Raw genomic sequence first — 26194 nt, 5'->3', positions numbered from 1 at the left:
CTCTTCTTATAGTATTCATGGATAGGCATTCTCTGACGATATGATTTTTCCGGCCTTCGCATTATATGACTATACCATCTCAGTCGCGATTCAGAGATTTTATCCGTGATGGGTGCGACCTTAAAGCTGCCTCTGATGTATATGTTACGTATCTTGTCCTTGAGTGTCACCCCCGCTGACCACCGAAGTATTCGCATTTCTGTTGTATGTAGCTTCTGTTCATGACATTGTTTGGCTGGCCAGGTTTCGCATCCATACAACATCGCTGGTCTTACTGCTGCTTTGTACACCTTGCTTTTAGTTCTAACTGGAATTTTAGCATCACATAAGATTCCAGTAAGTGATCTCCATTTGCACTTGCACCAGCCTACCGAAACTCTGTAAGCAATGTCTGTGTCAATCGTCCCGTCCTTGGATATTTGTGATCCAAGGTATTTGAACACGTCTACTCGCGGAATCTCAGCATCGTCGATGGTGAGGTGGACATCTGGTGGCCACCAGACTATATGGATCAAAATGATTCGAAATAAATAATTGAATTGAATTGAATTCAATTGATTCAAGAGGAAGGTTTGTATCCATCAGCATTGTACCCGTTCGAAGCCGGGGCGGGTCGCTAGTTAGTAATAATTTATAATTTGCGAAAAGCGTTTTTCAATAAAAAGACATGTCAAAGATTGTTTACCATTTTTCCATCAATTTTCTAATGTTAACAAAACGAGCTATAGACGATAAAAGATAATCGCCGCAATGGCAAAGTGTTGCAATGTTTTCATTAATTAATGTCAAATTTATATGTAAACACGACGTTTATAATGAGTATAATGACACTCCCCCACTTTGTTATATTCAATTTGGTGTTACCTTAGGGTGGTATTCCACCTACAATTTCTTGATCCGATGTGTATTTGCGTTTCACATATTGCCTAATAAGAGAGTGAGACGCAATGCAGATTTGACCATAGACAGTATCAAGTAGTTATAGACGCGCCACCGATCGACCGGGGGTAAGAGAAAGAATATTCATATAAAATTTGGGCAACATATGATTTTTTCTCTTTCACTCTTATAAATTTCGATATTTCGCCATCGCCTCCTACCTATGACGCCACCCGGTCGGTGATAAGGACAAAGCATGGCACTATTTTCTGTTTCCTCTTATAGGAATCGCAATAAGACTATCTTTCTCTATCAAAGAGTGTCAGGCCCTTGAGATTGGACAAATAAATTGTAAACATTTATTTACATACAAGATATATACAGTGGTACTACGTAAACGAAATTAATAACTACCTTAAATCTAAAATAGGCCCATTGCAGCCCCAGCAGGCCCAGGCATTGTAGGCAATGCCTCAAGGGCCTATTTTAGATTTAAGCTAGTTATTAATTTCGTTTACAAATAAATTGGTCAGGTGGACCACCCGTAACGAACTCAAACCCTACATGCTATTTCCAGTTGCCCGATTTAAAAAAAAAGGCTCCATACTCGATACTCAGGAAGCGCTTGTCAGAGACCGATAAAAAAACACCTATAAAAAGAAAAAGGCAAAGGAAGAATGCCAAGAGTGAGGAACAAGATTTGGACTCGACAATGTCCTGCGACTCGGATTGCTGTTTTGCGGGCGATCCGGACAACGTGCCCGGGTATGAACGGCTGGTGGCTACGACGCAGATGGACCACGATTACGTTAATAACACGGTATGTATCGAATTTTAATTTGTTAATGACACGGAGTATAAACAACAAACAATAGAAGGCCTTAAAATAAAAATTACAAACTAAACTTAAAAATAAACTGTGGTATTTTCTATAAAAAGGGACATTATTGTCGATGGCGCTTACGCCATTATAAACGATCCATCATCATCATCATCATGTCAGCTGATAGACGTCCACTGCTGGACATAGGCCTCCCCCAAGGCTCGCCACTCCGACCGATCCTGTGCCGCTCGCAACCATCGAATTCCCGCGACCTTCACCAGGTCGTCGCTCCGTCTCGTTGGAGGCCTACCGGCAGTTCGTCTTCCGGTACGCGGACGCCACTCCAGAACCTTCCTTATAAACGATGCTCCGAAATAAATACAATGCCGCGCGACGCTGTGCGGCGTAAGCGCCATCGACAATAAGGCCCCTTTTCATAGAAAATGCTCCAACTATAAATAGAGTAAACTCGCATTATTTGGTAACACGCCTAATTCGGTGATTCAAGTTTTGATGCATGACATCGAGGAAAGCTAGTGAATTAGGGCCTTTTAAATGGGCCTCACGGCAAAGCCGCCGAAGCCGTGAGGTCCCATTTAAAAGGCCTTAGTTCACTGTTATTTTAATATGATGTAACTTAATCGATGAACTTTACTGTATAGTAATTTGATGTTATTTAGCAACTGACTTGTAAATTGGCTTTATAAAATAAATGACTATGACTATGACTAGCTTTCCTGGGTGTCATGCTTCACTTGTATCACCGAATTAGGCGTGTCACCAAATAATGCGAGTTTAACCTAGAAAATTTGCCCCAAATCACCGTCCATTGGCAGTGTGCAGCATTGCCACGTTATATGACAAGTGTTGATCCGCTGTGCTAGATATGACACAGGCCTGTGGTCCTGATTAAAATTTATTTCAGACACATTCTCGACAAAACTACATGAGACCGATTTTGTAGAGATATTTGCCAAGATCGGGCGAAATCGAGAACGACCCACTACATTCTCGCCAAAACGCGTCTCAAGCGAGAAAACTTAATAGTGAAAACATTTGTGACATTTTCAACCAAAAGGTACCACATTGTCGCTTGTCAATAAGGTTAATTTTCAATTGAAGCTATATGAAAATAGCGCCTTATTGACAACCGACAATAAGTACCCTTTTGATTGAGAATGGCACAATTTTTCAAATCGAGTTCCAGGAACCAGTTTTAGTTCTATGAAGTTGTGACGTTTAAAATAACACTTGCACACCCGGCGCTATCAAACACGGTGCAGAGCTGCAGAGTTAGCTTAGCCTGACCAGTGGAAGGAAACTAGACTCTAGAGCATTGCTCCGAGCAATTATTAGGGTTGGCATAACTCGACGTTCCTTTGCGTGCACAACCACAGATAAGATAATGAAATTAATTTTGACAACCCTAAATAGCCAAGAGGGATAATTCAATACATTAGAAAGGGACAACATGATTCGGCCTGAATCGCTGTCAAACTTCGATTTTGTAGGCAGTTTCCTTTCTGTACGGCAGTACTAATAAATTATTCTTTGGCCTGACTCTATTTGTATTTTTTTTTTCAGAATGATATGGCAGAATTAGTTCCTATTAATAATCCCAGAGACAAAATAGATTGCACAAACACGAATAAGTTGAATGTAATCAAAAAAACGAAACTTAACCGACAATTATATCAAGCGATCAAATTTGCGCTGGAGGTGAGATTTGATGCGTTTACTTTTATTTTGTTAATGACAGATGAGTCTCATATAATCTCTTGACACATTAAATATATTTCCTATTTCAGTCACGCCCATCTATATCAGACTTCGATATCGCCCAATACGAGCCCGAATCCGAGTCCGACTTTGACCACGATTTCGAGTCCCATCACGACTTGAACTCACCACATCACGACTTAAAGTCGCCACATCATACGTCGGCACATCACAACTCAAAGTCGCCACATCTCGACTCGAAGTCGTCACATCACGACTCAAAGTCGCCATATCTTGACTCTAAGTCGTCACATCAGGACATAAAGTCACCACACCACGACTCAAAGTCGTCATTACACGATTCAGAGTCGTCACCTCAATACGAAAAGTCACTTCACGACTCAGCGTCACCACACCGCTACTCAAAGTCGTCACATCTCGAAACAAACTCGCTCCATCACGACTCAAAGTCGCCACACCATGACTCAAAGTCGTCATCGTATCCCGACTCGGAGTCGACCCTCACCTGCGAGTCTGATTATGAGGACGCAGAAAATTTCCCCAATATCATGCTTGCTAAGGCGTTCAGTGGGGTCGCCGAGGGCAGTGGGGTGTCGGTGGACGTACAGAAAAAAGCGCACCTCGTAAGTAATTTACTATTGAATTTGTCTAGGTAGATTAGATTTTTAGATTTATTTATTTCAGGATAAAAATTACACTATAAATTTGCATCAATGTCAAAATTATGCTTATCTTCTTATCATGATCGTCAAACATTACATACTAAAATTTATAAAATAAATTAAAATAATTTTCTCTCCCAATAAGGATCGTCATAACGACGACGTATGTATAAACATAATTTTTAAGAAAAAAAACCGACTTCAATGGGGGATGCCGTTGAGAGGTTACTTATTGTTGATAGTGCACTCCAGACAATGAAATGAAAAAGACAGCACCGTTTGCCTAACTAAAATGACGTAAAACCACCCACTTTTCTAGTAGCATTTCGTTTCTATACGGGTCACAGTTCTAACCTAACCTAACCCAATATTCTGATAGCATTTCGTTTCTGTAAGGGTCACAGTTCTAACCTACCCTAACCCACTTTTCTGATAGCAGGTCGGTTCTGTGAGGATCGCAGTTCAAAAAAGTTCCACTTCATCAAATGTCACTTTTTTATGTAAATGCTGGATTTGTTGATGAAAATACAAAAATTACTGCATTGCATGCATGTATGCCTTTCACATTTGAGGAGTTCCCTCGGTTCCTTATGGATCCCATCATCAGAACTCGAGCTTGACGAAAATGTGTCTTTAAAACTTAACTTGCTTAACAAAAATAAAAAAGAAGACAAATCGCCAAACGTGAACTATGCGTCATTAAAGAGTGAGTTCCGTTATGATCATCATCAGCAGTTCCACTTCATCAAATGTCACTTTTATAAATGGAAATGCTGGATTTGTTGATGAAAATACAAAAATCACTATATGTATGCCTTTCACGTTTGAGGAGTTCCCTCGATTCCTCATGGATCCCATCATCAGAACTCGAGCTTGACGAAAATGTGTCTTTAAAACTTAACTTGCTTAACAAACATAAAAAAGAAGACAAATCGCCAAACGTGAACTATGCGTCATTAAAGAGTGAGTTCCGTTCTGATCATCATCAGCAGTTCCACTTCATCAAATGTCACTTTTATAAATGGAAATGCTGGATTTGTTGATGAAAATACAAAAATCAATATATGTATGCCTTTCACGTTTGAGGAGTTCCCTCGATTCCTCATGGATCCCATCATCAGAACTCGAGCTTGACAAAAATGAGTCTTGAAAACCTAACTTGCTTAACAAACATAACGAAGAGGACAAATCGCCAAACGTGAACTATGCGTCATTGAAGAGTTCCGTTCTGATCATCATCAGCAGTTCCACTTCATCAAATGTCACTTTTTTAAATGTAAGTGCTTGATTTGTTGATGAAAATACTAAAATCACTATATGTATGCCTTTAACATTTGAGGAGTTCCCTCGATTCCTCATGGATCCCATCATCAGAACTGCGTTTTGACAAAAACGGGACCAATCTGTATGTATATACTTACAATCAAAAAAAGAATTTTCAAAATCGGTCCAGAAATGACGGAGTTATGAAGTAACAAACATTAAAAAAAACATACAACCGAATTGAGAACCTCCTCCTTTTGAAATCTTGAAGTCGGTTAAAAAACATGTCAAAAATTGATGTCAATCTAAGCAATTTAGAATCATCATTAAATGTCAAACAAAAATAAAACGTCCCAAAAGAAGTAAATGTTATTTTTAAAATACAATCATTGCCTTTGCTGCATGGGGGCATCCTACGTCACACGTTTAGGGAGGGGGGAGGGGGGTCAAGAAAGTGTGACATGTTGTGACAAGGGGGAGGGGGGAGTCACAAACTTTGTGACGTCATTATACCTTATAAGATAGAGCGGTACTGTCATAGTAAATTTTGTAACCACTGTAAATACACTGCTATCTATCGACATACTTTAAAACTAAAAATGAAGATTTTTAAAAATACTTTAAAATGTATTTAAATATGGATAAATGATCTTTTTATTTGCATAAATTATTTTTATATGATTTTGACCCATGTTCTTTCACTGATATGCGTTAAAATTATAAATAACAAACGAAACCGTCAACGCCCTCTATACTAGAGTAGGCCAAAACTAGTGGCACCATCTGATCGAGAATGAAATTTTCGTGATTTTCGAGGCACGTTTTTTCCTTAGACTGTATCCATCTATTACGGAGTTATATCTATCTTTGATCACACGTTTAGGGAGGGGGGGAGGGGGTCAAGAAAGTGTGACATGTTGTGACAAGGGGGAGGGGGGAGTCACAAACTTTGTGACGTCATTATACCTTATTTAAAGTTTTAGGTATACTAGTGTAGTGATACAGTAAAATACCCTTATTCAGGTGTTGAACCCGCCCAGTGAGTGGCCGTGCACAGTTGAAAGCTGTTTTTGTACACGACAACACAGCGAGGATAGCAGCGACTGCAGTGTGATTCAGATTTCGGATGAAGATACCAGGTTAGTGACAGCAAAGAGGATATGATAGGATTATGGATGGTATAGAAAGGATGCCAATGTCTTATGGCAGAATTGTTGCAAAAGTGACCGCTTTCAGCTTTAAATAATAGTTCCTTATCTCTCCGGTGGCGCTAGTTAGGCTCTGGGACATGAGTATAACATGAACCATATAAGGCAACAAATAACCCGACCAAATTACGTAGGTTGTTTTTGGTAGTATTTCGGTGTATGGTGGCGCCGCCTAATTACTGTTTTTTGATGGACACTTTTCATACATAGAGATTTGGCTCCTTTATATAGTCTCCATGAATAGGATAGAGCGGTACCGTCATAGTAAATTTTGTAGCCACAGTAAATTTACTGCCATCTATCGACACACGGTTAAAACTAAAAATGAAAATATCAAAAAAATGTATTTATATATGGATACATAATTTTTTTTTTGCAATATTTGCATTACTTATTTTTATATTATTTTGACCCATGTTCTTTCACTGATATGCTTTAAAATTGTTAAATAACAAACGAAACCGTCAACGCCATCTATACGAGAGTAGGCCAAAGGTAGTGATCGAGAATCAAATTTTCTTGATTTTCGGGGCACGTTTTTTCCTTGGTGACAGTTATCCCTTCTCCATTAATTTTCTGTCTGTCACCAGGCTGTATCTCATGAACCGTGATAGCTAAACAGTTGAAATTTTCACAGATTTTTCTGTTGCCGCTATAAAAATACTAAGTACGGAACCCTCGGTGCGCGAGTCCGACTCGCACTTCCGGTCTAGTCAGACTTGTATAGTTAATTATCCTAATGCGTTAGGTCAGCGGCCCGCGAGCCACGGCATGGACTACCCGTATCTCTACTGAGCTCATTCACTTACGTACTAACAATGGCATTATGTTAAACAAAAGCCATTATGTCTTTTGTGCCTGAGCGCGTGGCCTTTGTGCCTGAGGCTCCCACACAATAGCCACGCGATCAGGCACAAAGGCCACGCGCTCAGGCACAAAAGAAATAATGGCTTTTGTTTAACAGAATGCCATTGTCAGTACAGGTAAGTGAACGAGCTCAGTAGATAGACCGCATACTATACGCACCAAGTACTATACGTAGCCATGCAAGGCCATGCATACTGTAACCAGGGGTCTCTATTGTTTCCCATATAGTTTTAAGTCATAATGTATTGTCTGTCCACATTTTCGTTAGTCATAATTTAGTTTTTCTCAGAAACGCGTAACTTTTCAGGATTGCCATAAAACAAACCTAACCTAACCTATATAGGATAACCTGAGGAAAATCCTGAAAAGTTAACGGTTTCAGAATTATGACTAATGATAATATGACTATCATTACATTATGACTTTTAATAATTATGTCAAGTAAAGGGACCCCTGTAACCAGTGTATCAAACATAACCACGCCAGCATACCAATATACCATACTCAAGAACATGCATATCATTCGTATATCCTACTACTCCTAATAGGATCCCATACGACCATAAAGTCATAAATATTATAGTTAACGCTATCTCTACTGAGCTCGTTCACTTACCTGTACTAACAATGGCATTCTGTTAAACAAAAACCATTATTTCTTTTGTGTGAGCACGTGGCCTTTGTGCCTGAGCGCGTGGCCATTGTGCGTAAGCCTCAGGCACAAAAAGGCCACGCGCTCACACAAAAGAAATAATGGCTTTTGTTTAACAGAATGCCATTGTTAGTACGTAAGTGAACGAGCTCAGTAGAGATAGCGGTAACTATAACAAAGTGCGGTCCGCGTCAACTTCGTGACCCTTGGCTGCTTAAAGGTTACCGACCGCCGCGTTAGGTTATAGTTATTATTATGAAAACATTTTGACTATAATAATCATAATCATAATAATTTATTAATAACAAAAGTTACAGGTCATTCGAGTTTGCCTATACGTAATAGGAAAATATAAAACATAATGAACACTTACAAAGTGTAGTAGATTTTAACATAGGTAAGTATTATATCACATATCTGATTTTGTAGGATTATGGCAGTAGAATTCTTTATGGTCGTAGAAAGCCTGCTCGATTAGCCAATTCTTCAGTTTTGTTTTAAAGACTGTGTTGCTGTGTGAGTTAACTATTTCGTTAGGTAGATAATTGTATACCTTCGGGCCCATGACGTGCACAAGTTTGGCTGACTTGGCCAGCTTATATTTAAATTATTAAAGGTCCAATGTGAAGCGGGGCGGCAAGCGGAGCCGTAAGGAGTGCAAACTGTGTGAAAAAACGTTCGTCTCGCTTCACGCATTATGGGAACACTATGAAAGGTAAGTTGCCAAGGGTTCCCCTCATCTGGCAGAATATTATTTGTCAGAAATACACTTCGCGTAACACGTATCGCAGAAAACTTTTAATCGAATGATGCTTTCGTATAAATATATGGCAGAATTTTCTAAGTGGGTTAGGTTAGGGTTTTCTGTCAAATAATATACTATGCAAAAAGAAATTCTGCAAAGTAATATTATGCGAAAGGTAATGGGGTTGGCAACTGTCAAAGGTTTGCAGAGATGACGCCATCATAGCTTGCCCCTTTTTCTATGAGATTTGGCTTAAAGGCTGGCATCCAGGGCATTAAAAAAACAAAAATTTGACACAATTCTAGGGATTGACAGGGCGCATAGCGCCATCTGCTAAACACTTCGACCGGCCAACCCCATTCTGTCAAACGAAATTTCTGCCAAGTAACATTATGCAATACAAAAATATGTCAAAAAACTTTCTGCAACACATTACAGAACCAAGTTGCCAATCTTCATTTATAATTGACAGTCGGTACTGTCGGTAGTAACCTTGCTTGTGGAGCAGTAAGTCCCGGGATCAAATCCTGGTAAGGGTATTTTTTGTGTGTTTGTGACGGATATTTGCTCTTGAGTCATGGATGTGTCCTATGTATATGCAGGGTGGCCTAATAAAAACCGGCCAAGTGCGAGTCGGACTCTCGCACCGAGGGTTCCGTACTTTTTAGTATTTGTTGTTATAGCGGCAACAGAAATACATCATCTGAAAATTTCAACTGTCTAGCTATCACGGTTGATGAGATACAGCCTGGTGACAGACGGACAGCGGAGTCTTAGTAATAGGGTCCCGTTTTTACCCTTTGGGTACGGAACCCTAAAAACAGTGCATTCCCGTTGCCAGGGAGGTTTTTGGATTATACTGAGCAACTTTTACTATTTGACCAACCACGAAACCGCGAAAAAAAATATAAACAAAAAAAAAAGAAGAAAAAACAATCTTAAAGCATACACATAGTATATACAAGTAGTTATAGACGCGCCACCGAGCGCCCGGGGGTAAGAGAAAGAATATTCATATACAATGAGGGCTAACGCGTATGAAGTCGCCGCTAGGGGCGCTAGTGTAGATGGTGGTCTTTTCCATAGTTCGAAATGTCAAATGTCACTTGTCACTTCAATGACTGACAGCTGTTCTTTAGTCTTTTGGACCACCATCAACAGAGGCGCCAACTGGTGAGCAAAAAAACGATAGCCCTCATTTGGGCAGCATAGGATTTTTTCTCTTTCACCCTTATAAATTTCGGTATTTCGCCATCGCCTCCTACCTATGATGCCACCCGGTCGGTGATAAGGACAAAGCATGGCACTATTTTCTCTTTCCTCTTATAGGAATCGCAATAAAACTATATTTCTCTATCAAAGAGTGTCAGGCCCTTGTCTTAAATAGTAATTTGACAGCTTTCTAACTTCGATATTGTAAGGCCTGGAACGGCCTTAAAGGTTAAATTTGACAAATCTGCGCGTCATCATGAATGACACGAACTATACTATCCAAGGGCCTCACACTCTTTGATAGAGAAAGATAGTCTTATTGCGATTCCTATAAGAGGAAAGAGAAAATAGTGCCATGCTTTGTCCTTATCACCGACCGGGTTTTTTTTCTTGGTCGGGTTATGGCAGCATAGGTAGGAGGCGATGGCTAAATACCGAAATTTATAAGTGAAAGAGAAAAAGGATTATGCTGCCATACATTAACCTGTCAATACATGAATATGTCTTTCTCTTACCCCTGGTCGCTTGGTTTCATGTCATAACTACTATACTATGTCTATGATACTGACAAAACTTCCGTGAGACACAGACATATTAAATATATTAATAACGGAACATATTAATAAACGAGGGTAGTTTCTCGCCACCCCCCCCCCCACCCCCCTGCCGCCACGCGGTGGGCTGCGGCCCGCAGTCTGCGCCGGTCCGTCACCGTCGACGCAAGCTCCTGATGAGCTTCTCGGTACGGAGTGAAACATGTCGAGCGTTTTCGACTTAAAACACGTGAGTGACCCGTTATTAATATATTTAATATGTCTATAATACTGACGTATATTTCAGCGAGCACGTGGATATATGCCGCAAGGGATGCTGTAATGGGACGGCGCTGAAGTATGGCAACAACAGGCGCCTATTGAAGGTAAATACTTACATATTGGACGGCCGCTTTACTTCTGTAGTTACAAGTTTTCTTTTAGACCGACGCTAATTTGTCCACCACATTTAAACTGCAGTCAAAAATTTCACTTATTTTACCCATAAATCCATACTAATATTATAAATGCGAAAGTCTGTCTCTTTGTCTGTGTGTTACCTCTTCACGCTTAAACCGCTGAACCGATTTAGTTGAAATTTGGCATAGAGATAATTTGAGTCCAGGGGAAGGACATAGGATAGTTTTTATGTCGGAAATCATCCCTAAAGAGAGTGAAAGGGGGGGTGAAATGTTGCCTGATAATTGATGTCAAGCAATTAAGCTTATGCCTAAATTGAATTATTGTTATTACACTTTATCTGGATAAACTTACTCTAGCTGCTATTACTGATTTCACGCAGACCAAGTCGCAGGCAAAAGCTAGTAATATATAAGTATTTTACAATCGCCCTCGAGTAGGACAATTGTTTTTCGAGAGAAATTAAACGATCTATGCCAGTGAAAGCGAATCAATCAAAGCCAACTCACCCCGTGTCTGCATGTCGAACGGCTGGTCGGTACCGACACTCTCCAACGGCGAGTTGATGCTGTAGTGGCTGCTGTGAGGGTTTTTAGCACACAAATCGACAGATTTAATACGTTTTTGGTTTATCGCGACGAACGAGCTTGCGCCTACGAGAATGAGCGGCCATCGAATCGATCTACCTTCAACTGGCTTTTCATAAACGTCAAAAATATTCGAAAACTACCCTACCTACTGTCGCTAATCAATGTATTCCATTTTACGATATATAGAATATTTCTAAAAAAAAAAAACAACAATTAAAACTAAACTAGATATGGTGTCCGGAACCATCATTCCGCCCACCAATACGAAGTATTTTACGAATAAACTAGTCTATAGGTAAAGGACACAACTTTACCAGAGGCCTTTGTAGTAGACCTGATTGTGACCGAACAGTAGCTACACGGGAGATCCCGTCTTTGCCCGGATGCAAAGATACTATACGACCAAGAGACCAATGAAGTGGCTTCAGTTGTTCATCTTTAATCAATACTAATGTGCCCACCTTGGGTTCATCAATATCCGAGTGCCATTTCGCGCGTTGATTTAACGTATGCAAGTACTCCAAATGCCATCGCTTCCAGAAATCACGATGGAGTTTTTGAACAAGCTGCCAACGACTCGAAATGGAAATGTTTGTATCGCTAGTTGAAGTATCTACGAGTGACGTCAAGGGCTCTAAGGTGAGAAAATGTCCGGGTGTTAACACCGACATGTCGTTTGGATCGGAATTCATCTCACAAAGTGGCCGTGAGTTAAGGGCCGATTCAATTTGGGCGGCCATTGTAAGAAATTCCTCATAAGTTAGGATTTGATTCCCTACAACGCGAGCAAGATGTGTTTTAAACGATTTAATGTTGGCTTCCCACAATCCGCCGAAGTGGGATGCGGCTGGTGGATTGAACGAGAATTCGATTCTCTCACGAGAGGCTGCGTCTTGCATGAGAGGTAGTAACGCGTTATAAGCGCCTACAAAATTCGTACCCCGGTCACAATGTATACGTTGGCAACGGCCACGGCGAGCGATAAATCGACGCAGGGCAGCGAGAAAGGCTTCGGTGGTCAGTCCTATAACGAGCTCGATATGTGATGCTTTGGTCGCAAAACATATAAATAAACACACGTGTGTTTTAAAAGGCCTGGCCCCACGATAGCGTTTGATGTATGTGGGAAAAGGACCCGCAAAATCGACACCGATACACGAGAAAGGTTTAACTTGCGAAATTCGAGTTTTGGGTAGGTCTGCCATACGGGGCACTAAAGGCTTAGGATTAGAGCGGAAGCACTTTATGCATTTCGATAAGCGAGAACTAATCACGCGCTTAGAAGCAAGGATCCAAAAGTTTTGTGCAATCAAGAAATTTAGCGTGCGTAACCCCGGATGTTGATTATCATTGTGTACTTGATCGATGACGAGCTGTGTCATGCGATCCTGACTGGGTAGCAGTAAGGGATGTTTGCAATCGTAATCGAGTTCAGAGTGAACCAGCCTACCGCCCACCCTCAACAAACCGGATGTATCGATAAAAACACTGAGTTTTCTGAAATGTTTAGGCAACTTTTTACCGTCCTTAAGAGATTTAATCTCACTCGAGAATGACTTTTCTTGAGTCAACTTTACTAAACTAGTAAGGGCACCATCGAGTTCCGATTGAACAAGTGGGCCGAAACGTCTGTTGTCAGGGTTACGACAGTTATGTACGAAACGATGAACGTAAGCGACAATGCGCTTAGCCTTATTCAGACTCGAATGTCTGGATAAGAAATCGTCAAGCTGGTTGACGGCAGTGAACAATACGGTCTGTTTGGGGACCCTTTGTTCGTCCAACAAATCCGATTCAACTTCGATAGACAACGGTGACTTTGGCCAGGAGCTACTGTCAAGTGCCAACCAAGCGGGGCCTGTCCACCATAATGGATGGTTTACAAGTTCTCGAACCGTGACTCCGCGAGAGGCACAGTCGGCCGGATTGGTTTCTGACGTGACATGGCGCCAGTGACCAGCAGGTATTTTCTCTTGTATGTGACTTACGCGATTACTGACGTAAGTCTTCCAGCGTTGTGACGGCGAACGTAACCAAGAGAGCGTCACAGTGGAATCAGACCAACAGAATATATCCTCAAATTTGACGTCTGCGCCGTAGACTTCCTTTACGTGTTCGACGAGGTCTGTCAGCAAAACTGCAGCGCACAGTTCCGAACGAGGAATAGAAATACGTTTCAAAGGAGAGACCTTACAGCGTGACATTATCAAATGTATGGTGATGCTACCATCGCCATGCCGAATGCGAAAGTAAACGACAGCCGAATATCCCGCCTCCGAAGCGTCACAGAAGCCATGCAGCTGAACACTACAAGACTCTGTCGACGGAATGAATCGAGGTATTTCGAGAGACGACAATAAGTCGAGATCTAAACGATAACGAAGCCAGTTTTGGCTGATGTTGGGGGGTGCTACCACATCCCAATCTAATCCAAGAGTCCAAAGATCTTGAATTATGCGCTTGAACGAGAGTGTCAAGGGTGTAAGAAACCCAAGAGGATCGAATATGCGCGCCAATTCCGAAAGAATATTTCGTTTTGTACACTTTTCATGAAGCGTATTGACCGTGAAAGTGAACGCGTCACTGGACGGGTTCCACTCCATACCGAGCACCTTAACAGGAGATGTCGGTTCCGAATCGAAAGAGAGCGTCTTATTATGACAATGGGTCGGGTCGAGATTCTCGAGCAAGCGGGGGCAGTTGCTCGACCACTTGCGGAGTTCGAAACATCCTTTCTCTAGGATCTTGACAACCTGAGACTGAAGGTCGAGAGCTGATTCGACGGACTCAGCGCCTGTCACCACGTCATCGACGTAAATGTCGCGGTTGAGGACGTCAACCGCACGAGGATACTCTTTGCCTTCATCAATGGCCAATTGAATCAGGGCTCGAATTGCGAGGAAACTGGACGAAGACATACCGTAGGTTACGGTATTTAGACGAAACTCTTGTATAGGTTCATCGAGCGAGAACCTGAATAAGATGCGTTGAAAGTCTCGATCGGTGAGAGAGACTAAGATTTGTCGATACATTTGGCGTATGTCGGCTGTGAAGACAACCGCATGCAAACGAAAGCGAAGTAAAATCGAAACGAGATCAGATTGCAGTTTCGGTCCAACGAGCAACTGATCATTCAACGAGGGGCCTCCAGCAGGCTGAGCAGTTCCATCGAAGACTACCCTTAATTTGGTGGTGGCGCTGCTGGGCTTGAGCACGCAGAAATGCGCTAAGTGATAAGCACGCCCGTCTGGTTGGGGTGCAACTGGCTCCATGTGACCAGCATCGAGATAATCACGCATGAAATCATTGTATTCTGTCCGGAGCTCCGGTGCACGAGAGAGTCTCTTTTCGAGGGAGAGCAAGCGGCGCTCGGCGAGGGCGCGCGAGTCACCAAAACGAGGATCGACAGTTCGAAACGGCAAGTGTACGATATATCTCCCGTTCGAGTCACGTGTGTGAGTCGAGGCGAATATTTTCTCACACGTGACTTCATCATCAGTTAAGGGCGAAGCGTTAGGGAGACTTTCAATTTCCCAAAATTTTCGAATTTGGGAATCCAGCGATTCGATCGAGCAAAACAATGAAGTTTGGGAATGGGAAGTTGCGCAAGGGGCCTTTCCCATGACAACCCAGCCAAGTTTGGTTTCAAAGATTGTGGGTCCATCGTCACAGTTGTGACGGTTACCCAAAAATATTTGACAAAATACATCCACCCCCAATAAGGCGTCAATGTTCCCAGGTTTATCGAAATTAGAGTCGGCGAGTTCGAATGCGCTGACGCATGACAGCCGGTCTATGTCAATTTTTACCGCAGGCTGATTGCTGCATATTTTGGGTGTAACAAAGGCTTCGACGCACATTTCGAAATCAGATTTCATGCTGCGAATGTTAAGAGTGGTATAAGAAGTTGTCAACGTTGACACCTCACAAACACCCTCGATAGAGGCATTTTTTTGTCGTATCGGAAGTCCAAGCCGCTGCGCGCAACGTCGCGTAATAAGGTTTGGCTGACTGCAATTATCTATGACAATACGAATTTTTTGATAACTACCGAACTTATCTAGTACCTCCACGCACGCAGTGGCGAAAAGAGAAATTTGGCCCACAGGTGCTGGGTCGGATGCAAGCATGGTCACTTGTTTGTCAGGCAAGTGCCTTGGGGTGTCGAGGGGCGAAGACGACGAGCAAGTCGCGGCTCCAACGTTGGTCGCGGCCGACGAACCGACGCTGACCTTGGAATTGCCGCTTTCGATATCGAAATGAATAGTAGTGTGATGAGCGACATTACACTTTTGACAACGAGACTTCGAGGGGCAAGTTTTAACTACGTGTCCAGAACGTAAGCAGTTGACGCAGAGCCGATTGTCCTTGACAACAGAAAAACGCTCGTGAGGAGTCTTGTTCCGATATTCAAGACATTTAGCAAGATCATGATTTGACTTGCATAACACGCAAAACGATTCGATCGAGGTGGCGCTAGTGGTGACTAGCGTTTTATAGGCTGCGCCCGCGGGTGCGCGATCCTGCGCCGGGCGCCAGGCAGCGGTGCGTGGCGCGGCGTGTGCGCGCGCGGTGCGCCCGGGTGCCGCGGGTGCGCGCGCCGCAGGGGCGGCGGCGCTCTCTGTGAGGTCGGCAAGCTCTAATGCTTGACCGGCCTTACTCACGTATTCTAACAACGAGTCAAATGACGGTACGTCCTTGTTGTCGTTCTGCAGTTCAAAACGACGACGAGTATCCAGGTCCAATTTATTGATCAATAAATAAAACAATGGGAAATCCCAATCGTTGACGGGAAATCTCAAGTTTTTCAAAACCGCGATATTTTCTTTGAAAGTGTCTACGAGTCGGCGTAATTCGCTAGGCGAATTAGATTTCAACGAGGCGTTCTGAATTTCTTCCCAATGTCGGAAGGCTAATTTTCGTTTGTTATTATATCGAGCGATCAAAGCCGCGTAGGCGTCTAAATAATTGTTATCCGATAAAGGAAACCCTTTTAACAATTGCAGTGGTTCACCCGAAAGGAGTGAAATCAAAATCGAAAACCGCTCAATATTCGACAATCGTTTGTTTTGATGCACCATTGTGTTGAACATGTCGTAAAATGTTCCCCATGATTTAATGTTGCCATCAAAATTGACAAGATTTAAGCGAGGCAACTTAACGGACAAATCAGTTCTATTTGTCTCGCCCTCAATACTAGTCGCGGTCGACAACGAAGTATGAATTTCGATTATTTGAAAATATTTATCGTCAAATTCTTGACGTACGACATCCTCCTGGTCTAATTCATTCAAATCCGTTATTTCCGAAATAAGTTTCAAGTGGTGGGTTTCAAAGCTAGAACAATAGCCGTCTATTTTGCTAAATCTAGACATAAACAACGGTAATCGCGAGGAATCCGCCTTAGCCTGCAACCCGGCGGCTAAACATTCGTCGATACGTTTGATCGATATTTCGCGTTTTAATTGCAAATTGCGACGAGCAAGTGCCTTAGACATGATTAGTTTAACTGTCTACCAACGCGTTAATTAAATGTAAAAGGAACTTCTTCGATAAACAAATCAAATTGTAGAACGAACAAATTTCAACCTTATGCACTATGATATAAGGTTCACCCGCCACTATACTATCGAATACACAACTTATAAATAATATTTGCGAAGAATAATTGATCTCACTACAATAGGTACGAAAATAATTCTTGTGAGAATTAATATAACGATAAATGTTCAAAACGATTAGAAGTGAGACTTGCAATTCAATTATTTTTCGAATGATTACGAATGTAGAATGTAGGTGACGAAACGAAAACACTAATTAAATGAATTATTTCACTACGACAACAAAACAGTTAGCACCGTGTTGTGCTGCCGTTGGAAAATAGACCTTAAACGACTGAGAATAAGTTTGCAAGTTTGCCCCAATTATGAGTGCGTAACGTAGGTATGTAAATAATTTCAGCAGAAAGTAACAAATTATTGATAAGGAATTAGGATTAACTATGTGATTTATGTGAATATTAATGGACATCTATCTGTGAACATTATTCGATAATAATGCACGATATTTGTATAGACTAAATACGTAGGCAAAATATTACTAATTTATCTTATGTACTCGTACTATTGTGTAAATTATATTTGTCTATGTGTTATATTCACTTTACAAAATAACAATAACTAAATGTAATTATCGCTATTCTTAAAGTCTCCAAATCAACACTATTGTTTATAGGTTATTTTATTACGTAATCAGATATGGCACGCGGTGCAAATATTATCCGACTAACTTTAGAAGTATTCTATTCCAACGGTATCAATACCAAATTCAATGCCTATTAAATTTGGTCGTATAATATGATTGCATCATCAATTCGATGGGCTAAAATTCGATATTTCAATATAATATGCTAAAATAACTGTATATCTATAGGATTTTAGGCGTTTTAAGGTAACTTTATCTATAGGTAGCTAAACGATTGCTTATTATTGGACTTTGGAGGAATAATGGCTACAGGCTCGATGCTAATTACCTTTGCGATATTTAAATAATTACGAGGATTATTTATACGAAAATATGACTATGTATTGTGCGATATGTACGATAAGCGAAACGAAAATTAACGATATGGTAACGAGACGAGATTAGCGACAGTTGTAACGAAACGAAAGTGGTTCAACGTCACTCCTGGCCCCGAGACAGGTTAGCTGTTCTCAGTTTGAGGAGGATCCCGGTCGAAGGACCAAATTTACAATCGCCCTCGAGTAGGACAATTGTTTTTCGAGAGAAATTAAACGATCTATGCCAGTGAAAGCGAATCAATCAAAGCCAACTCACCCCGTGTCTGCATGTCGAACGGCTGGTCGGTACCGACACTCTCCAACGGCGAGTTGATGCTGTAGTGGCTGCTGTGAGGGTTTTTAGCACACAAATCGACAGATTTAATACGTTTTTGGTTTATCGCGACGAACGAGCTTGCGCCTACGAGAATGAGCGGCCATCGAATCGATCTACCTTCAACTGGCTTTTCATAAACGTCAAAAATATTCGAAAACTACCCTACCTACTGTCGCTAATCAATGTATTCCATTTTACGATATATAGAATATTTCTAAAAAAAAAAAAACAACAATTAAAACTAAACTAGATATGGTGTCCGGAACCATCAAGTATTGTATCATTTTATGTTTGTATGTGTGTTTTTAATAAGACCATAGAGTAACTTATACTAGAGCGGTACTGTCATAGTAAATTTTGTAACCACAGTAAATTCACTGCCATCTGTCGACACACTTTAAAACTAAAAATGAAGATTTATAAAAATACGATAGAATGTATTTAAATATAGATAAATGATTTTTTTTATTTGCATTAATTATTTTTATGATTTTGACCCATGTTCTTTCACTGATATGCGTTAAAAATTTTAAATAACAAACGAAACCGTCAACGCCATCTATACGACTGTAGGCCAAAACTAGTAGCGCCCTCTGAACGAGAATCAATTTTTCTTGATTTTCGAGGCACGTTTTTTCCTTAGACTGTATTCATCTATTACGGAGTTATATCTATCTTTGATAAGACTCACCCTTTGTTCATCGCATTTATTTGTGATAAACTATAACATACAAAAGTATAAAACAACAAAGAAATAATTGTATTTTTTCTACTGACATTGTGATTTGTCCGACTTGATTGTGTTTTGTCGGTTCACTGTTATTAATTCCTGGCTTAGATGGACCCCGTCTATTGAATAGTACCGTATCTATGTCTGTCCAGGTCCCAGACGTGCCTGACCCACAGAAGTCTCAGTACAACTGCGCGGAGTGCGGCATAGATTGCCGCAACAAGACGCAGATGAGGCTGCATGTCGCCACGCTCAAACACAAGCTCCGGAGCTTGTGGAGGTGACATATTGATATGCTTTTTAAGTTATCTGTTGCTAGGCTTACTTGTTGCTAGGCCTACATGAATTAAGTATATTTGAATCTTGAATAGATCGAATTTCGAATTTGACAAATCTAACCTTTAATAGCATGATAATACTAGCCAAGGCACGCGTCCTCGTGAATGACATGCTCTATATAAGAATAAGAATTATAGATCATTTATTTTTCAGCTAAAATAAATGATTTAACTAACATAGCGGTTTCACTCACGTGTTTTTAGTTACTCGCGCGACATGCTTCGGAGAGCCTAGGTCTCCATTTTCAAGCACTACCCTACCTACCTACCGACCGACCGACCTACCTACCTAGACCGACCTAGGCTCTCCGAAACATGTCGCGCGAGTGACTAAAAACACGTGAGTGAAACCGCTATGTTAGTTAAGTTAATATGTCTCACGATAGTTTAAATTCGATTAAAATTAATGATCTTTATTCTTAGAGTTTTGAATGATTCACGGTTAGTTTCACTATACTTATATTTACCGGGATATAGACCGTGATTACCTTTTGTATTATTTATGAGTTCCCGATATTTCGACGCAGTTAAAGCCTGACCAGAAATATATGATCATGCGCCATTTTTTTTTTTTTTTTTTTATTAGCCTATTTTGGTGTCCCACTGCTGGGCAAAGGCCTCCCCTCGTTTTCTCCACTCGACCCTGTCATCGCCATTTTCCCACCATTTGGGGTAGAATGCGTCCAAGTCGTCCCGCCATCTTCTTTTTGGTCTGCCTGAACCCCGGCCTGCACCGTCTATGGTGCTCCGTGGGTCCCACTCAGTAACCATTTTGGCCCATCTTTCCGGGTGCATGCGACAGACATGTCCCGCCCAGTCCCACTTAAGCTTAGCGGTCTTGACGCCTACATCTGCAACTCTAGTTCTGGAGCGTAGTTCCGTGTTTCTGATTCGATCAGTTCTACGAACACCTAATATACTACGCTCCATAGCTCGCTGGCAAACCTTGAGTTTCGATTTTAGGGCCTCAGTTAATGCGCCATATTGCAGAATTTCATTAAAACTAATTTTTTACACTGGCAATAATTTTAATGATAGGTTGTCACTATTGTCGGTGACGCACGCTCGCGACCTCATTATTAAAAGGCAAGATGAGAAGACGTGCTAATAGTAATAATACTTGTTATTTAGATATTACCTAACAAAACGTGTATAATTTCAACGACTAAATCTATCAATTTTACATTTTTGCTCCAAAATCGACACCGGCCTCTTAAAAAAAAAACGATTTATATTAGATTAAACATAAAAACAAATCTTAATTCAGAAATTATTTTTCAGGTTCCAATGTGATACTTGCAAGAGAAAATTCTTAAATAAAGTGCAGGTAGCGGAGCACATTGAGAGAGATCATTTAGCGAAGGTACATTTTACAAGCTTTTACCCTCTCGTATGCGGTTGTGGGTTCCAACCTCAGTTTTACAGGACTAGATATACCTCATGTCATTGTATGTGCAAAGTTTCATTACAATCCAACACGTAGTTTTAAAATGAGAACGAAACTCCGTTTGTATGGGAAGGTGAAATTCGGACGTTTGCTGCGGACTCGTTTCTGGAATTCAAAGTAACTCCTCGGTACTTATTATTATAACCGGTGATATTTTCCCAGGAAGCGTGTCCAAAATGCGGGGCCACCTTCCACAGCGAGCGCGCGCTGCGCAAGCACGCCGCCGCGCACGCCCTCGCGCACAAGCAAGCGCACGCGCACGCAAACACTCACGCGCACACGCAAGCGCAAGGGGCACGCAAGCGACGCACACGCAAGCTAACGGAGACTGGTAAGTGAAAAACTTCGACGTACTAAATCTTTCATTCCTATTAGTTATTTTAATAGTTTTGTTTTTTAGATTAACTTTCATAGAAAAAAGGTTACGAGTATAAAAGGATTTTTAAAATAACTACTTAACAGAAATGAAATTACGTGCAACTAGGGAACAAATCACATTATTTTATTAAATATCTTTTCAATTGTGTTTTTAAGTAGTCACACTAAAATAACAAGAAAAAAATAGATAAATAAATTAACAAGAGGAATTATTATTATAAAACAAACAAAAAAATCGACTGCATATACAGGGTGGCTAAGAAATAAGTGCATCCCCGTTGCCAGGGAGGTTTTGGGATTATACTGAGCAACTTTTACTATGAGACTAATCACGAAATCGCAAAAAAAATGTACCCTCCCATAGAAAATGGATCGGCCAAAATGTATGAAACAGCCAAAATTTTTTTCGCGATTTCGGGGTTTGTTTTATAATAAAAGTTGCTCAGTATAATCTCAAAACCTGGAAACGGGAATACACTTATTTTTCAGCCACCGTGTATAAGTCATGTGACATGCAATATTATGGTACCATCGAGCTGATCTGATGAGGGAGACAGGAGGTGGCCATAGGAACTCTGTGATAAAACAGCGCAACCTAATTGTGTTTGGGGTTTTTAGAATCGTCTTGATGAGCACTGGTTGCCTGTAGAAAGAAAAGTAAAATCAGCGATAACAGCTTGTACCAAAAATGAAGTTTTAGTCAAAATCAGTCAGTTTCAGTTTGAAATTACCTACTCTTTTGGAATTTTAACTATTGTGTTGTCCACAGAAAAAACGCCGATATCTCGGAATGTTTTAGACACAGACACCACAGCCACAATCGCGCTCAGTAACAGACGCAAGAAAAGGAAACGAAAGGGAACGCATTGGACACGACAACGCAAGCAACTTGCACGCAACTCGGACACACAGACAAATGTGCAAAGGACACGCAAGCGAACGCAAGGGACACAGCCGCGCAAGCAACGTGCGACCGACTCGGGCACGCACACGAACGTGCAAGGAACACAGGAACAAACGCAAGGGACACAATCGCGCGTGCAGCTAGCACCCAACTCCGACGCGCACATGAACGCGCAATGGGTACGAAAGCGAACCCAAGGGACACAGCCGCGCAAGCAACTTGCGACCGACTTGGGCACGCATACTAACGTGCAAGGAACACAAGAACAAACGCAAGGGACCGTGCAACTAGCACCCAACTCCGACACGCAAATGCAAATGCAATTGGTATGGATACGAAAGCGAACGCGAGGGACACGCAAGCGAACGCAAGGAAAACGCAAGCGAACGCAAGGAACACAGGAACAAACGCAAGGGACACAATCGCGCGTGCAACTAGCACCCAACTCCGACACGCACACGAACGGCATGCAAGGGCCACGCAAACGAACGCAAACTGTTGGTGAACTACGCAAGATGCAGATGGGAAAAGAACGCACGCAACTCGAAAATGAGAGAATGGTGAATTTTTATCTTAATAAATTTACTTGTTTCGAAGCAGGCGGGGAGATAAGTAGGGCGCTCACGTACCCTCCCAAGAATCAATGTTCTCCGTCCTAGCTGTAAGATCGCCGACACTGTTAACTGACTTTTCGTAAACCTTATTAGGTATGTATTTGTATGTATCTATGTATTTAAGTATTATGTATATCGTTGTCTGAGTAATCCACAACACAAGCCTTCTTGAGCTTACTGTGGACTCAGTGGCGTAAGTAGGGGGGGGGGGAGTGCCCCGGGCGCTATCCAAGGGGGGGCACCAAAATGGGCAAATGGCAACAGCGGGGAAACTTTTGTCAGTCATCAGAGGGCGCAAATTTGGTGCCTGCCCGAGCGCCATATCCTCTAGCTACGCCCCTGGTGGTACTTAGTCCATTTGTGTAAGAATATTCCCTAAATATTTATTTATAAACTCCACCAATGGACAGTGTATTTGTTTCTACTTATCCAGTTCAAAATTTAAATATTATAGCTTTCATTTAATACCTCTCACACGTGTATGTGCAGTGCATAGTTTGGGTGCAATATGCAATATTCGCAGCGAGGCGGGAGTCAGAATGAGTCAGATCTTGTTTTGAGCCTACCTTGTTTTACGGATAGACATACCAATATCTAATAAAAGTATATGTAGGTACACAGAAGTTATATACAAATACATTTCGCGTGAAGTTATATATACAAGGCACGTTTTTTCTGTATCCAGTGTCTCCTTTCTCAAGCACTAATAGTGCAAGCAGCGTTCACGACGACCGTGTATTGCGTACTGGTTCGTATGTTTTTATTGTTTCTAGGTGCATGCGTACGGTCGTCGTGAACGCTGCTCGCACTATTAGTGCTTGAGAAAGGAGGCCTAGGCTCTCCGAAACATGTCGCGCAAGTGACTAAAACAAGTGTCTAAACCGTAAAATGATTTAATGTTAGTATGTCTCACAACAGTTTAATTCGATTTCTGCAGTTTAGTTTCAAGCATAGAGTAACTTATACTAGAGCGGTACTGTCATAGTAAATTTTGTAACCCCAGTAAATTCACTGCCATCTGTCATCATCTGTCATCTGTCATCACTTTAAAACTAAAAATGAAGATTTATAAAAATACGATAAAATGTATTTAAATATGGATAAATGATTTTTTTTTTATTTGCATTAATTATTTTTATGATTTTGACCCATGTTCTTTCATGATATGCGTTAAAATTGTTAAATAACAAACGAAACCGTCAGCGCCATATATACGACAGTAGGCCAAAGCTAGTAGCGCCCTCTGAACGAGAATCAAATTTTCTTGATTTTCGAGGCACGTTTTTTCCTTAGACTGTATCCATCTATTACGGAGTTATATCTATCTTTGATTATATCTATCTGTGGTTTTATATTTGTTAAGTAGCAAGTACCTTCCCTTCCGGTATCAGTAGGCCGTGCACATGATTGACGCGAAATACTCTCGCGCCAATCATGTGCTAGCCCGGCTGATTTGTAAATATACAATAATATATGTACAGATATAATTTACCATCTTAAGTGTAGATTCAGACCTACTTATGATTTTTACATTTCGGATTATTAGATATTGACATAAGTACTAATTAGAGTTTAACCATATTTCAGGCAGCTCTAATCGAGATAGTTTTTACAAATAATAGATGAAACATTCAATATAAATACCTAGTAATTAGTATTAGTAACTTCAGGGGCCCATTTCTCGAATGGTATTAGACCAGAGACTAATATTATTAGTCCATGAACTGTCAAATCATATAGATAGATAGAGATAGAGAGATTTATTATTCCAAAATTATACATACAATTTATATAGTTTCCTGCAAAACTGTTGTTCACAGTTACATATGGGTTACCATGGCAACACACTAATCGAGAAATGGGCAGATGTGTAAATTGCGGAAACATTTCAAAAAAGTTGGAAATATTCTCGTAAATTTCAGGAAAATTTCACAGGAAACAACGAAAACTTTCATTTGGAACATATTAGAAGTTTCCGAAAAATTCTCTGTGGAAATTCGCAATTTTTTTAACTTTCCGGCGGCACATCAAGTAACCTTTAGCAGTTTAGTTTCAAGTATAAAGTACATAGTCATTTTTACTGCTTAGGTACTTGCAATCTGATTATTTTGAACCTATTTAAGAGTAAGTGTAAGGCCTGAGTGGACGCTCGAAGCGGAGCGTTCGGCGGGGCGTGCAGCGTGGCGTCGGGCTCACAAGTGATTTGAGCAGCGTGCACTAAGGCCACTCCTATACGTTTGCATTTGTTTAATACGCACGCCGCACGCCCCGCCCCGCTGCACGCCAAACTCGAGCGTCCACTCAGGCCTTACACTAAGAGGATACACTGCGGCCGCGCAACATCGCCTTTTCATAGCATAGAAACGTAGTAGAGCTTAAAAATTAGAATTAAATCTGTTTTTCGATCCTAATTTTTACACAAATAAAAAAAATCGCATAAAGTCAGGGCATAGCTATGGTTAGTATACATCAAAATATGTTAAAACATTTTCTATAATTTCAATATCCAGAGAGGAAAATGGCCAGTGTATCCTCTTAAAATCGAAGCGAGCTAAGTTTCGTGCCATGCCTGAAATAAATTAAAAGTCAATGTTTTAGCTGTAAGTTGGCTGTAAGTAAAGCTGTGGTAGCATTTAAGGAGATCACATAAACTGTGAATAAAAGTGTTACAAAGTTACACTGTGTTTTATTTATATAATTTTTGTGAAATTAATGTACTTATATGGGACATTTTCTATGAAAAGGGACCTTATTGTCGATGGCGCTTACACCGCACAGCGTCGCGCGGCATTGTATTTATTTCGGAGCATCGTTTATAATGGCGTAAGCGCCATCGACAATAAGGTCCCTTTTTATAGAAAATACCACATATACAGGATACAGGTTTTTTTACTTTTGGCCATACTTTACAAGGCAAATACGTCAGACAGAACTTTTACTATGGTACCACAGCAGCGAAATAGTGAAAAAAAAATGTTTCATACATTTATTATGGGGATCCGGCGGTAGCACGGTCGCATTTTTATCACCTGTCACGTTCTAACAAGTATGTAAGTGCGAAAGTGATAAAAATGGAACCATGCTGCTACCGCTGAACTCGATATCTTCTTTGGGACACCGAAACCATCCGAAACCACCTAACGGACATTTATCTTCGTTAAGGTGTGATATGAATATTATTTGAATGTCATAGTTCTGAAGCTAAGTATTTTAAAGGAAGAAAAAACTCGGGCAACACCAAGAAGAAGATAGTTGTAGTAGACAACAAGAATATATAACAAGTTACCGGCGA

The 26194-nt window shown here is 41.0% G+C and overlaps 1 protein-coding gene across 1 annotated transcript; it reads left to right on the top strand.

The window, feature by feature from the left end:
• Positions 1 to 1508: 1508 nt before the first annotated feature.
• On the top strand, positions 1509 to 23049 carry LOC134753355 (uncharacterized). The gene is made up of 10 exons (XM_063689234.1): positions 1509 to 1699; positions 3287 to 3421; positions 3511 to 4065; positions 6391 to 6506; positions 8711 to 8809; positions 10892 to 10970; positions 19374 to 19501; positions 20841 to 20922; positions 21169 to 21337; positions 22154 to 23049. The coding sequence occupies exons 1-10, from the start codon at positions 1592 to 1594 to the stop codon at positions 22945 to 22947; spliced, it is 2265 nt and encodes a 754-aa protein (XP_063545304.1). The 5' UTR covers positions 1509 to 1591; the 3' UTR covers positions 22948 to 23049.
• The last annotated feature ends 3145 nt before the right edge of the window (positions 23050 to 26194 follow it).

The sequence above is a fragment of the Cydia strobilella genome, chromosome 26 (genome assembly GCF_947568885.1).
Source record: "Cydia strobilella chromosome 26, ilCydStro3.1, whole genome shotgun sequence".
NCBI lineage: Eukaryota > Metazoa > Arthropoda > Insecta > Lepidoptera > Tortricidae > Cydia > Cydia strobilella.
Note: the sequence above shows the minus strand (reverse complement) of the source record. Positions and strands in the feature narration are given on the sequence as shown.

Bases quoted from the DNA above. Each gene is read 5' to 3' on its own strand.
- LOC134753355 (XM_063689234.1), top strand. From the start codon at position 1,592: ATGTCCTGCGACTCGGATTGCTGTTTTGCGGGCGATCCGGACAACGTG. The intron at 1,700-3,286 runs GTATGTATCGAA...TTTTTTTTTCAG, and splicing joins ACGATTACGTTAATAACACG to AATGATATGGCAGAATTAGT. The intron at 4,066-6,390 runs GTAAGTAATTTA...ACCCTTATTCAG, and splicing joins TACAGAAAAAAGCGCACCTC to GTGTTGAACCCGCCCAGTGA.